The sequence below is a fragment of the Peromyscus leucopus genome, chromosome 3 (assembly GCF_004664715.2).
Source record: "Peromyscus leucopus breed LL Stock chromosome 3, UCI_PerLeu_2.1, whole genome shotgun sequence".
Taxonomy (NCBI): Eukaryota; Metazoa; Chordata; class Mammalia; order Rodentia; family Cricetidae; genus Peromyscus; species Peromyscus leucopus.
The window spans coordinates 56,703,009-56,717,510 of record NC_051065.1 but is presented as its reverse complement, the minus strand read 5'-3'; the positions used below and the strand labels follow the sequence as shown (position 1 = coordinate 56,717,510).

General features: G+C 41.0%; 1 protein-coding gene across 1 annotated transcript in view; it reads left to right on the top strand.

Annotated features, from left to right (window-relative positions):
• Positions 1–3,995: 3,995 nt before the first annotated feature.
• Positions 3,996–14,502, top strand: part of Mkln1 (muskelin 1) — a 136,310-nt gene continuing 125,803 nt past the window's right edge. The window contains 1 exon segment of the mRNA XM_028866160.2: positions 3,996–4,139. Within this exon segment, the coding sequence (XP_028721993.1) occupies positions 4,042–4,139 (98 nt within the window). The 5' untranslated portion in view covers positions 3,996–4,041.

The window sequence follows — 14,502 nt, the reverse complement described above, 5'->3', positions numbered from 1 at the left end:
CATTGCATCAGTCAATGAATGATCCATGCTTTGCCTGGACTTTTTGTTTGTTTGTTTGTTTTTTGTTTTTCTGAGTCAGGGTTTCTCTATATAACAGTTCTGCTGTCCTGGACCAGGCTGGCCTGGAACACACAGAGATCAACCTGCCTCTGCCTCCCAAATGCCGGGATGAAAGGAGTGTGCTACCAGTACCTGGCTTATGCCTGCCTTTTATAGTGGTTGGCTCCTCCTCATTATACAGACATTAGCTCAAATATTATCTTCTTAGGGAACCTGGATGATCTAAGAACAATTCTGGATTAGTCTCTCCCTAATTTTCATCATTTTAGTTTTCGTCATCCCTCCAGCATGTGCTTGGGCTCTCTCCTTTTTCTGCTTTCTTTTATCCCCCAAGTCCTCCTCAGCACTCTATTCTGGCCTCACTAGACAAGCATTCCAAATCCCTACTTATGTGGTGTGCATCCTCTCTATCTCCAAGGTGTAGTCTGTTCCTGGCACAAAATATCTCTGCACCCCATATTTTACCTGGCTAACTCTGTTCTTCAGATTATTATATCTTGGAAAGATCTTTCCTCATCATCTATTTTAAGATTACTTAGCTGAATGATGGTGGCGTGTGCCTTTAATCCCAGAACTCAGGAGGCAGAGGCAGGTAGATCTCTGGGAGTTCAAGGCCAGCCTAGTCTACAGAGTGAGTTCCAGGACAGGCTCCAAAGCTACACAGAGAAACCCTGTCTCAGGAAAAAAAAAAATTACTTGACATTTTCTACATTTCCCTGGGTTCCTCCTCCTTAGCTTAAAAATCATCACAATATGTTTCTGTTTCTTTTGTATGTCTCTGTCCTGTAAAAGATAACTCCCATTATGGGAGGAGCCATGCATATCCAATTCACAGTGGCAGCTGTGTATCGAGGTCTCCGTGTATACATAGGAGATGCCCAGTAAGTGCTTATTGAAGAATGAATAAATAGTGCTAAAAGAGAGTTTCAATTAGAGGCAAATTACTGTAGAGGGAAAAAGAGTGTCAAAACACTGTAAATACATGTCCTTTAGGTATGATGGCCAAGCACAGTATAAAGAACTAAGAGAGCATGGCTTTCCTACAACACTGATTTCACAAATGACGAAAAATGTAAAGTATCCTTATGTTAATAGAAATACAAACAGATATATTGATACTCTATCATAGAAATGTTAAAATAAAATTGGAAACTCAAGAAATTGCAGACTCTGCAGAAGATTACTAACAGCTAAACTTCTAGGGGTTCATCTTTACTTTCTTCTGCCTTTGGGCCATGACTTTAGGTGGTGGGGTTGTTTGTAGAGATGCACATGGAAGGCCTGGGATTTGACAGCAGCCAGCAGTCATCCTGTACCATTGTCCTTCACAGATAGGACCTATTGTGCCATCGTGGAGTATGAGGATCATTGGTTTTCAGAGATCAGCAGTGCTATGGTAACACACAGCATTAGTTACCCATTCTTCTTATCCCCCAGAGGGCCCTGTGGTATGTTTCTCAAATAAGTCTCACTTGCTAGTGTCTCTGTCTCTGTCTCTCTCTCTGCAAGAAAGACTTACTGAGGGAAGCTATGATGCCCCAGGTTGTCCCAGATGCTAGGGAGACAATGGTGAACAGAGGAGCCAGACCATGCCCCACTTCATGAAGTTAACAGTCTCTGTTTGGCCAACACATATAAGTCATCATTTTAGTCTGTAGACTTGTTAAGCCATTTCTAGTAAATGGGTATAGAAAGTCACAGAAGAGCGAGGCATGGTAATCCCAGTACTCAAGAGAAGGAGAGGCAAGAGGTCCTCTGCAGATTGGAAGCCAGTCAGGTCTTGGTAGGTAGGTTGTGTTGTGAAAACAACAACAATCACAACAACTTCCCCTCCCTACCAAAAAAACAGTTACAGGCAAATTTATCACTAAAAAAAAAAAAAGAAAAGAAAGAAAGTTTAACAGCTAAGAAGAATTGTTTTTGTTTTTTTTTTTGGGGGGGGTTCGGTTTTTTGTTTGTTTGTTTTTCAGACAAGGTTTCTCTGTGTAGTTTTTGGTGCTTGTTCTGGATCTTGCTTTGTAGACAGGCTGGCCTCAAATTCACAGAGATCCACCACCCAGCAAAAAGATTGGCTTTAAACCTGGGGTGGGGGTGGGAGGAGCCCACTGGGCCACAAAGCTACATGAAGAGCTACAGGCAGCTGAGGAAAGCTGGAAGCTGGAGAGGTGGCCCTCCCTAGGGAAGAGCACACCCAATTGGTTGTCCAGTGTGAAATAGTCAGCCCTGCAAACATACATACAGGTAATATTATATGGACTCAACAGGTTATTCTTGGGAATAAATATTTATATACGAGTACATATATATATGTAATAACAATTAATAAAAAAAGAGGCCATGAATTTGAAGGAGAGCAGGGAAGGGTATATGGGAGGCTTGAAGGCAGAAAGGGAAGGGAAAATGTTGTAATTAAATTACAATCTCAAAAAGAAGACTTGGTTGATACCTGTTTTTCACAAAGTTTGGTCAGGAACTATACAATTCTATGCCTGGAAAAATAAAAAAGGACTTATTAAGATTGAGGTGAGAAGAAGCATTAGCAAATTGTGGGTCCTCAAACTAACTGGAGTGAATCCCCATCTCATCTCCCTTTCAGAGACAACCTTTTCCCCCATGCTAATCCCTCTGTAGCTAACTTCCTCAATCTCAGGTGGTTTTCTAACTCAAGTTTCTGGTTTAGAGTGTTTGTGCCAGATCCCACTCTTTCCCAGCAGATTCACACACTTAAAGCACATGGAATCTTAAAGACCCATTCTATTTGAGGCCTAGCTGACATTTCTGATGGTTTCCTATTAGAGGCCACTGCAAAAATTTCCCCAGTGGAAATGAATCTAACAAAGAAGTGGAGAGAGCTGATGGGCAGGTTAATGATCATAACCAAAGAGAGTATAACTACTGGTCACCCGATCATTTATTGAGATGCTCTTTGCTTGAGGCTTTTCATCCTCTGCTTGACACAATGATACTATCCAAGCTTTCAGGAGGCCAACCTCTTAGGCAAGGAGTGACACAATTTTTGATAATGTCAATGGTTAAGCAAATAAATAAATAAATATTTATAACGCTGAGAAATAGGTACTAGATGGGAGCATTATCTAACTTTGCCACATATGTAGACCAGGTGTTCCTTTTATGATAAGAAGCCGCCCTTCTGGTTTTCTGAACAGTGCATGTGTTGCGGGGAGGTCAGGGCGGCAGGGTACTCACTATTCCTTCTGAAGAGGACACGGTCTTTTCTCTAGCATTTTTCTCTTTCCAAACGTTTGGGCTAGATCTATGTTAAAATCAAAAGCAAGCAGATTTACCAACTGAAATGCACAGCTTCCCAACTCTAAGGACATTTTCCCTGGTATGTGGGTTACTGTCATTTCTGGAAAAAAAAAACCGATGCCACAAGAATATTATTAGAAGGAGAGGGCTCACAAGACATGTTTACAGTGAAGGACATTAGAGGCTGAACACACTAGCTTTTCCTTTTCTTGCCTCCACCTGACCCTGGAACTCGGTGACAAGGACATTTTTAACCTCAGGACAGGTCCAGAGACAAAGGCCATACATTATTATTGCACTTCAATTCTCCTCACCGCTCCTTCCTAAAAAGATGCATACACAGGCTAGGGCAGTAGTTTCCAAAGTCGGAAAAGGTTTTACCTTTCCAAAGCGGATGCCATTTTCCCTTCCTGTTCTATAACTAGGATTTTTTTTTTTTCAATTTTCCAATATGTTCTTGGCTTTGTCTTTACCTGCGCTTGTAAGGAAAGTCCTCCGTGCCACTCCTCTTCCAGCCTCGCAGGAAAGCCTTCTCCGGAGGGTCAGCTAGGAAAGGACAGCGTGGGAAACCGGAGGAAGCGGCCGCCAACCTGCCAAGTCCCCGCCCAGCGCGGCTGGGTTCGTGGTGCGGCCCCTTTAAGAGCAGGCCCCGTCCCCGCCCTCCTCCTGGCGGGGCCGGCGGTCGGCGGCGGCCGCTACGGTGCTGACAAGATGGCGGCTGGCGGGGCTGTTGCTGCGGCGCCCGAGTGCCGGCTTCTGCCCTACGCGCTGCACAAGTGGAGCTCCTTCTCCTCCACCTACCTTCCGGAGTAAGTGCGGGGCCCCGCGCTCGAGCTGTCGGCGCTGCCCGGCGGGAGCGCGGTCGGGCCGAGCGCGCCGTGGAGGGGAGCGGAGCCGAGAGGCCCAGGCGGGGCCTGCGAGGGGAACGCGCGGCCTCCGGAGCCCAGCGGCCCGGTGCGGCGGCCCAGAGCTCCGGCCTGGCGGGCCGAGGCCAGGGTTGAGGGGCCCGGGAGCGAGCTCGGGGCGGCGGCGAGGCGGGCCGGAGTTGAGGTGGAGCGTGGGGCCCCGGGGTCCGGCCGCGGGCGAGCCGCCCCCGCCGTCGGAGGTGGCCAGGGCGTCGGGGGCCGGGTCCTTCCAGTGCGGCTCGGCCGTGCAGCCCCGGAGTTCGGGAGCCCGCAGCAAAAGTGCTTAGCGCGGCACCGGCGGCGTGAGAAGTTACGGAGTCCATCTGCATCCTGGCAAGAACTCGGAGGACTGGCGAAGGGGTGTCCTGGCTTTGGGGGCTGGAAGTTCTGAAAAAGATAGGGAAGGAGGGGGCAGGTCTGGAGGAGTGCTTGCTCGTACTAGGGAACCACCATCCATCTCAGCAGAAATGGCTTTAGGAGCAAAACAAGGAACTGATGGATTTCTGTGTGGCCATACAAATAAAATGACTACGTCTCGGGAGTGTCCTGAACAATGGTTCTTCTTTCCCATTTATATTTTTGAAATTCCTCACCTTGGTCCAGATTTAATTTCTCAAGTCAGGCAGGGACTCTGCAAGTGAAGCTGCCTGTAAAAGGCTCCCGTGACTGCCAGCCTGCCCTCCTATTCACCAGGTCAAGGGTTGGCACTGAGACATTGTAGCTGTGGCCCAGTGAAGGCTGACCTGTGGCCTCAGCTGGCCGGTTGTGGCCTGGTGATGGCTGGTACATGGCCACATCCCCGACTGATGTTGGAGCCCAACTTTTAATTTGAGGGTGAGCTAGATAAACACTAACCTTGAGTTGAAGTTGACATGGGGCAGCGGGTGCCTGAATCCCAGCTTTTGTTTGCTTTTTGTTTTGGCCAACTCTTCTTTGACTCCGAAGCTGTTTAACATTTTCTGTGTCTAGGTTAGAGTTGGTGGTGTTTTCCTACCTCCAATGACTTTTTTCTTTCTCTGGTCTTGACTTACTGATTAGGTTGTCTGCCATTCCTTTAAACTTGTGTAAGGCATGAGATTTGGATACTCCAAATCCCATTACCTGTTGAATGGGCACGTTAAGGAAGAAAGCATTTCTAAACAGAGTTGATCTGGTGGGAGAGTGGCTTTAATCAGACTCGGATTTGGAGTGGACAGAACCTGCTGTTGCAGTTAAAATGGAACTGGAAGAAAATCTGTAGAAAATCTATAGGTTTCTTAAGGCTATTGAGGAAATTGTATGTAATATACATATATAACTTGTACTCTCATTTAGTGTATCTTGTTTAATCCCAATGGCATTTTAGAAATACAGAATAGTTTTTATTTTAAAGCACTGTAGAATTCAGTAATCTGAAAGTTTTCCTTTGAAGGAGAGAGTTGAGTGTTAGGGGCTTGAGTTTGAGACTTTTGTCAGGCAAGTTGGTGTGTGTCTGCCTGAATTGTAAAATTCTTGGTTCTGAATTTATGCTAGCAAGTATGGCTGTTATAACTTTGTATGACAGGAAGTTTAAGAAAGGGATTGACTTTTTTTTTTTTATCTGAAATCACCTCTAATGGGGTAAGGTAGTAAAGGCGTTATGCAATGCCTCAAGCAGGTGTGATTTTTTTTTTTTAGGTTTAGCCAGCCATTTGTTGAAATTGTTTACAAAACAGCAAATATTTATTGACAGAAATCTAGGCATTTTGGGGTGGAGGTAGTAATTACAAAAAATGGTGAGTACTTATACCTTTCATTTGCCAATCTTTATTATGAATACTTCAAGTGTTTTAGCTCATTTAATCCTTAACAGTCTTTTAAATAATCTCAAAAAGCTGGGCCTGGTGGGAGATGCCTGCAATGCAAGCTCTTAGGAAGCAGAAGCAGGAGAATCAGAAGTTTACAGTCATCCTCAGCTACAGAGTAAAGTTAAGGTTAGCTTGGGCTATATGAGACCTGTGTTGCCCCCTCTCTGCTCCCCCAAATCTCCATTTTCCAGATTTGGAAACAGGCCCAGAGAGGTCATCCACCTAGGTGAGGCCAGAATTTGAATCCAGAGAATCTGACTCCAGTCTGTTATCCTAACCAGTGCGTTTTCGTTACTGCTTCCATACAGGTGTTTGTATGAGCCATCATAGATTGGAAAGAGTTCTTCTATTAAGGGCATTTGTGTTTTAGTTGTTTAAAGACATGTAAAAGTCTAGAGAGACCACTCGGTCAGAGTGTTTTCTGTGCAAACTTGAGGACCTGAGTTCAAATCCTAGCATAGACAGGGTTGTATGGCGAACCTATAACCCCATTGCTTTTGGTGGGCTAGAGACTGGAAGATCTCTGGGGCTGACTGGGTACCAACCTTCTTCTAGGTTTGGTGAGAGACCCTGACTTCAAGGAACAGGTGGAGAGTGATAGAGTAGGGTACCATATGCACTCCCGGTCTCTGTGGCACACGCACTTATCTGTACACATAGGTGCTCATATACCACATATGCCTAGAACTGCCCTGCCCCACCCCACCCCCACCCCACGAAGTCATGAGAAGAATTCCAGTTGCAGAGTTGTTTCTAGAAACCATTTCTACATGTTAAAGTAAGTCTAGTTAAAGATAACACCTTTAAACTAACATTGGCCTTTTATTTTTCAGTGTGCTTAAATTAATTTATCTGTATTTTACTTTTTTTTCCTGAAATTTATACCTAATTTGGGAATTAAGGGAGGTATGCGTAAGTGATCATTGATAGAATTGAACATGCTAACATGTAAAAACATTTTATAATGATCCCTACTCTTAGGTGTTTATTGTTGTAGGTTGTGATGATGTTGGCTATAGTTATTCACTGTCCCCGAGATGCTTTTTTCATATAGTTTTGTTTAATTTCAAGCTCAAACCTGCAATGAGTTTCCTATGTTCTGCAGAAGAGGAAGCTGAGATCAGTATATAAGATACTTGTCCATACCACGCAGCTTTCCAGAGGCTTGGGAAGCTCCTACTTAAGCCCACTATACACTGACTGCCAATAACAAGCAGCTACTGAGTGTTTTCCATCCTCTATCAAGCAGTTAGATGTAGTCCTACACCAAGATCAATGTGATACATATTTGACAGCTAGGGAGCATGAGATTTAGAGGTTACCTTGCTCAGGTCAGAGGAGGACTCTGATCCTGGGCTCTCTGACTTTCCTAACAAGCTCCTTTAGCTGCTTCAGTATGTAATGCGACTGTTCTGTGCCTGCAGATAGATTGACTCTAAAGTTAGAACAGTGAGGGGGTATTTTATGTTGGTAGTTATGATTTTGCTGTGAAACCTGAGTCTTTAAAACTGGCTTTACATTTTTGATAATTCCATTGATGGGGAATGATTCTCAAATTTATTTTATTATTGAATAAATGAAATAATTTTAATAGTAACATTTGATTAGCATAGGTGAATTTATTTCAGCTCAACTAATTAAAAAATTTCACATTTGAAAATAAGTAGGTGTTTTGTTCTTGTTGCAAAAATGCCCAAAGTTTGTAGTTGGAATATTTTCTAAATATCCACAGAAACAAAAGTAAATTATCTTAATCCCTCCATGTAAAGATTACTACCCATCCTTTAGATATGAGACTTCAGATCTTTCATTTCTGCTTATCTTTTCAGCCTAGTATTTAATGTCCACTTTTTGCTTTTTAGTATACTTAAGTATGGTTGAGTATTTCTAATTTGAAAACCCGTTAGCTCTGAAATCTGAAACTTTGGAGCACTTACATTTTGGATTTTAGAGCATATGGATTTGGGGACATTTGGATTTTTGATTTCTGTATTAGAGATTCTTAGTCATTAAAGTCCAAAAATCTAAAAATCTCCAAAATCAGAGATACTTTGCCGCCGTCATTTTGGGTAAGGGATGCTCAGTCTATATAATATATATAATAGATACTTTCTTATGAGATTGAATATTTTTTCCACTTGCATGAATACATTTATATTCTAGGCAATGATTTTTATTTAATTGGTTTTCTATTATTGGGCATTTAAACTTTTTAGTTTTGTTCCATTTTTTGCTTTGTGTTCTTTGGTCACTTTGAATAGTGAGATTGTTTGCCTGATAATTTTTTAAAGACAGGTCCGTATGTAGCCCAGTCAGTCTTCCACCTGCTTTCTAGCTGAGTTTGTCTCCTAGCCCAGCCAACCTTGAGATTGCTGTGTAGCTGTTTGTCTTTGAACCTCCTGATTCTCCTGCCTCCTCCTCCTTGTTGCTAGGGTCACAAGATGCACCACCACACGTGGCACTGATGAGGCAAAAAGGAAACTCCTTAGTTCTGAGTCCCTAGGTGTTGAATGGCTGGATTCAAGGTACTTTAAGCAAGACTGTTTGCTCACCTCTGAAGACTGTTGAGTTCTGGGTACCTGGGCTAATTTATTAACATTCTTGGTAATTTAGAATCACCTTTTTTTACTTGTTTTTATTTTGTGTTGAGGCGGGGTCTCACTGTGTAGCTCTGGCTGTTCTGGAACTCACGATGTAGACCAGGTTAGCCTCCAGCCCACAGAGGTCCTCCTGCTTCTGCCTTCCAAGTGTTGGTACTAAAGATGGGCATCATCACGCCCAGCTTCATTTATTTTCTGAAACAAGATCTCACTCTGTTGCCCCGGGTGGCCTAGAATTTTCTGTGCCATCCAGGCTGACCTTGAACTTGAGCCAGCGTTCTTGCCTTAGCCTTTAGCTTGAACACTCGGGAGGCAGATGCAGGAGGATCTCTGTGAGTCGCAGGCTAGTTAGTATACATACTGAGATCCTGTCTATGAAAAAAATAAAAAATTGGTAGAGGAGCAAATGGCTCTAATATATGCACTAAATTTTTGGGCCTGATACAGGGAGTTCTTGATGTTTCTTATGAAGATAATATGTATTTCAATGCTTTATAACCATCTGACTCTGCTATATTTCGGTCATGCAGGAATTACCTTTGGAAGTGAGAGATTTTCTGGTTTCATTTTTTTTAAGTCACATTTTTATTTATTTTGTGTGTGTGCATATATGTGTCACAATGCGCTTGTGGCAATCAGGATAACTTGGGGGCGTTAGTTCTCTCCATTTACTTTGTGGGTCTTGGGGTTAAATCTAGGTCATAGGTTTGTTGGCAGGCGCTTTTGCTGCTGAGCCATCTTGATGGTTTAGAAATGCGAGGTTTTATAGACTTGAATGTGGATAGAATGTTTCAAAGAATGAACAGTTAATATCTCTGATTATTGCTTATTTATAATACTACTGATCTGTGATAAAGGACTTTAGAGAAGAAAATTCATAAAATGATTGGTCTCTAATAGGCTGAGTATAGGCTGTTGATACGTTATCTGAATTTTCTCTGGATCTGGAGATGGTCAGGCTTGGTGGCAAGCACCTTTGCCTCCTGAGCCGTCTCACCCCACGTCTTCACCTTCTTATCAGGCAGGGCTGGCTGGGAGCTGCTGGGATAGGTCGAGCTCTGTGCCTGCCCTCAGTGCTGCTGCGTCTGCTCTGCATGTGCGTGCATGTGCAGGGGATCTGGACGGACGCAGTCCCTCATGCTGTGTAGGAGCCGTTTGCCAGCTGAGCTGTCTCCCCAGCCTCTACTTTTTTTTAAAAAAAAATGTGATAGGTGTTTTTTTGTTTGTTTTTGTTTTGTTTTGCCATTTATTTGTGCTTTCTTTATTTCAATGTTTTATTAGAGTTTTTGTAAGTTTTTCATCAGTTTTATTGCTATTTTCTTTTTAATGGTATTATAAATTGAATTATTTTCTTTTAAAAATTTGATTAGGGGCTGAAGAGATGGCTCAGTGGTTAAAAGCACTCATTGCTCTTCCAGAGGACCCAAGTTCAATGTCCCAACACCCACATAGTAGCTCACAACCACCTGTATATAACACCTTCTGGCTCCTGTGGCCACTTATTCTCAGATGACATACACATAGACATATACAAACATACATACACATAATGAAAAAAAATTAAAACTAGCTAAATACAAATTTATAAAGTTTGTTCTTTGACAGTTTCATATATGCATATGATGATTGTGTTTATTCTTATTACCCTCTCCAACAAATCCCTTTCCCACATTTATGTCTTTTTTTGTATTGTTTTGTGTAATAGTTTTTTGTTTTTGTTTTTAATATTGGTGTACTTTGGGAAAATAGTTTTTCTCATCAGTGGACTTTGGGATAATATTTCTCTTACAAATATCATTTGTTTATAAACTCCACAACTTATGTTTACAAATGTAAAAATCCTTCAAGTAAAAATAATGGTCTATATAGATTGTTTTACACACACACACACACACACACACACACACACACACACACACATACTACAGATAAAAAGCATGCTGTTTATTTAAATAGGGTTTTGGTTATGATGAAATAAATGTTACCCATTAAGATTTATCCATCTTTAAAATACACAGAAAGGCAAGTCAGTTTAATCTTCATATGGAATTGATTTGAATGATCTGAAATCTGCCCCTATGAAGTTGCTGAGTAGCAACTAAGTGAGATACCCTGGCATAATATATTTTGGATTGGCAGGTAATGAAGACTGGAAAATGAGGCTGTTTAGTTTTAATGTGTATGTTGAAGACTATAGGATTTTCTCTTTGTACAGATTAGCAACCCCTTAGGTTTAGGTATAAGTTCTTTACCATTTATCCACATTATCCATATTTCACTTCATTTCTTCTTTGGCTAGAATGTTGTCTTTTCGTTTTTTGTTCCCCTTAGTGGGTTATGTATCTATTGACTAGGCTGGTCTCCAGCAAGTCTTCTGCCTCAGTGTCCTGTGTGTGCCACATGCCTGGCTTTATTGCTTAACGTTGAACATTGGGGATCTTCTGTTTGTTTTCTTCTGTTTTGTTTTCTGTCTGTCTTATCTATCTTTCTTTTTCTTTTTCTTTTTTTTTTTAAGAGACAAGGTCTCACTAAGTATCTTTGGCTGGCTAGCGTTGAACTCAAAGATCTACCTGCCTCTGGCTCCTGAGTGCTGGGATTAAAAATGTATCACCATACACTTGAAGATTTTATTCTGTTGCAGACTATCTTCTTTGTATGTTTAGAAAGTCAAGTATGTGAATTATGCTGTTGAAATGTTCTATAATCTATTGAGTTTTTTTTGAACTAAGTTTTATTATTTTTTGTGTTTGCATGATGTGTGTGCCATGACCTGCATGGAGGTCAGGACAACTGTGGAGTCCATTCCCTCCTTGAGCTTTATGTGGATTCTTGAGATCGACCTCAGGTCACTAGACTAGTGCTGCAGACGACTTTAAATGCTGGCTGTCTTGCTGCCTTGCCTCTTCTTTTTTTTCTTAGAGCATAGGTGATTGAACCAGGCCTTGTGTGTGGTAGGCAAGTACTCTTTCATTGAGCTATATTCCCAGCTTTACTGATTTTCAAATATCTTCTCCCTTTTCATTACAGAGAGGTGTGTACCTCAGGGTAATTCTATGATTATAAATCTGCATTTTTCCTTTATTTCTTCAAGAACCGTATGTTTTAAAGTCATGTTACTAGATGCACAGAAACTTACAGCTTCAGTCCTTAGCTCCTGGAGGGGAAAAGACAAAATAACAAACTTATAGCTTTATCTCTCTAGCAAATTGGGCCTTTGAATATAACGTGCCCCTTTATCTCTAATAATACTTTGTGCTTCCTGCCCTTAAAATCTATTTGGTGTGGTTCCGTCTGCATGATTTGAGCTGCTGTTTGTTGGGTATAAGCTTTACTTAGGTTTTCCTCAGTGATGCTGGTAATTGGAACCCAAGACTTAATGTGTGCTAGGCAGCTACTTGTCCAGCCCTCCTCTTACTCTTACTGTGCATGTTTTATGTTTCATATTTGAGGTCTTTCTTTTTAACAACACACAGGTTTTTCAAAATTAAGTTTATTCATTCATTCATAGAGAGAATGAGAGAGAGAGAGAGAGAGAGAGAGTAAGTGTGTGTGTGTGTGTGTGTGTGTGTGTGTGTGTGTGTATTTGTGTACACATAACATAGCACATGTGTGGAGGTCAGAGGACAAATATCCGGAGTTGGTTCTTTTCATCCACCGTGTAGATTCCAGGGATTAAAACCAGGTCATTAGCCTTGGTGGCAAGTATCTTTATCCACTGAGCCATCTTGCTGTCCCAAGATTTATATTTATTTTAATTAGAGCTAGTCCAGATTTTTCGTTCCTCCTGCATACTAAAAAGATTTAGTATCATTTATTATCACAAATTATATTGTGCTGGTGGTGGTGGTGCATGTCTTTAATCCTAGCACTTGGGAGACAGAGATAGGCGGATCTCTGTGAGTTCGAGGCCAGCCTGGGCTACAGAGTGAGTTCCAGGAAAGGCATCAAAGCTACACAGAGAAACCCTGTCTTGATACAAACAAACAAACAAACAAAACAAAACAAAAAAAGATTATATTGCATGCCTCTTTCTGTGATTGCAGACTTGTGTATATCTTAGCATTGTTTTGAGCATCTTCTTACTAACAGTTATTTAGTTGTGTTTTACTTTTGGTTTTATTGATCTATAAATCTCTTTTGAGACTTGTTTTTTGTGAAGTCTAGAATTGAAAATTTAATCTTTTTAATAAATATATGATTTTATATTCGTTTTTAACTAAACATTTGTGGAAATCTATGTTAAAGCATGTTTAGAGGAGAGATAATTGGGTTTAGTGTCAATCTTTTGGCTTATGACTTGTTAGTATGTAATACTTTAAGAATATCCTTACATTCCTTTACTATGACTACTATATCTTATTAAGATTGTAACTGTGGTGGTCTGACTGGGGATGGCCCTCATAGGCTTTTATAGTTGAATGTTTGGCTCCCAGTTGGTGAGCTGTTTAGGAAGGATTAGGAGGTGTGGCTTTGTTGGAGGAGGTATGTCACTGGGGGTGGGCTTCCCACGGCAGGCCCAGTTTTTCTCTGTCTGCCTCCAACTTGTAGATAAGATGTAAACTCTGAGCTACTGCTCCAGTGCCATGCTTGCCTGCCTGCTGCCACGCTCCCTACCATTGATGGTCATCGACTCACCCTCTGACACTGTAAGCAAGCCCTCAGTTAAATACTTTATAAGTTGCCTTGGTTATGGTGTCTCTCCACAGCAGTAGAAAAGTAACAAAGATGGTTACTTAATATTAACACACCTTGTGTTTGTTGTAAAAGAAATGGACTTCATAAAGAAAACTGCAGTTACTTTTAGCACCTTTAGGTGTGATAACCTTCCTTTTCCTTTCATTGTCCACTTCCCCCTTTCCCATTTTGATTTAGGTGGTTTCCATTAGAAGAATCATAAGACTTAATTCATAGTCTTCAAATGTCACTTAAAATACTGTTTTACTAGGACATCCTGTCTGTCCTACTCTTCCTCCATAACTCTGTCACCAATCTCCCACCTCTGTGGTTGAATACTTGATAACATTATGTACCTGTCAGGTAGATCATGTATTACAGTTTTCAGCCATTTACCTATTTGTATGGTTACTTTTTTTTTTTTTTTTTTTTGAGACAGGGTTTCTCTGTGTATCTTTGCGCCTTTCCTGGAACTCACTTGGTAGCTCAGGCTGGCCTCGAACTCACAGAGATCCACCTGGCTCTGCCTCCCGAGTGCTGGGATTAAAGGCGTGCGCCACCACCGCCTGGCTTGTATGGTTACTTTTAATAGCTGTTCCCTTCAACTGGACCATGAGCTTCATAGGGAGTAAGTAATGCTCCCCCATCATTGTATCTGAGCATAATGTTTATTAATGAATAGATGAGTGAATTAACTAGTCATTTTCATCTCTAAGTTTTATTTTGGTTTGGGGGTTGAGTATCTAATGTTGACATGTTCAAAATAGAAAATAATTTATTTTAAATGTTTTAAGCAAAGTCTGAGAGTATCTTAAATGAAATGAGCAAGGATATAATGTTTGGAAGGAGTTGGAATAGCATGTTTCTTATCTGTATCTTTATTATGAAATTATTTAAAATTTTTATAGGCAGTATTTCTAATAAGACCTTGAATTTCTAGTTCAGTTTAATGCAGAATTTGATTTGCCTAATAATAGTTTAGAGGATACTACTAACATTTTGATTAATTTTAGGATATGGTTTCTTCTGGTTCCTTGATTATAAGTATTTTTAGCTTTTTTATATAATATTGTTATTAACATATAATTTATGTACAATACATTTTAGCTACTTAACGTAATCAAATCAGTAAATTCTAATATATTCAGAGATAAATGTGACTATTAT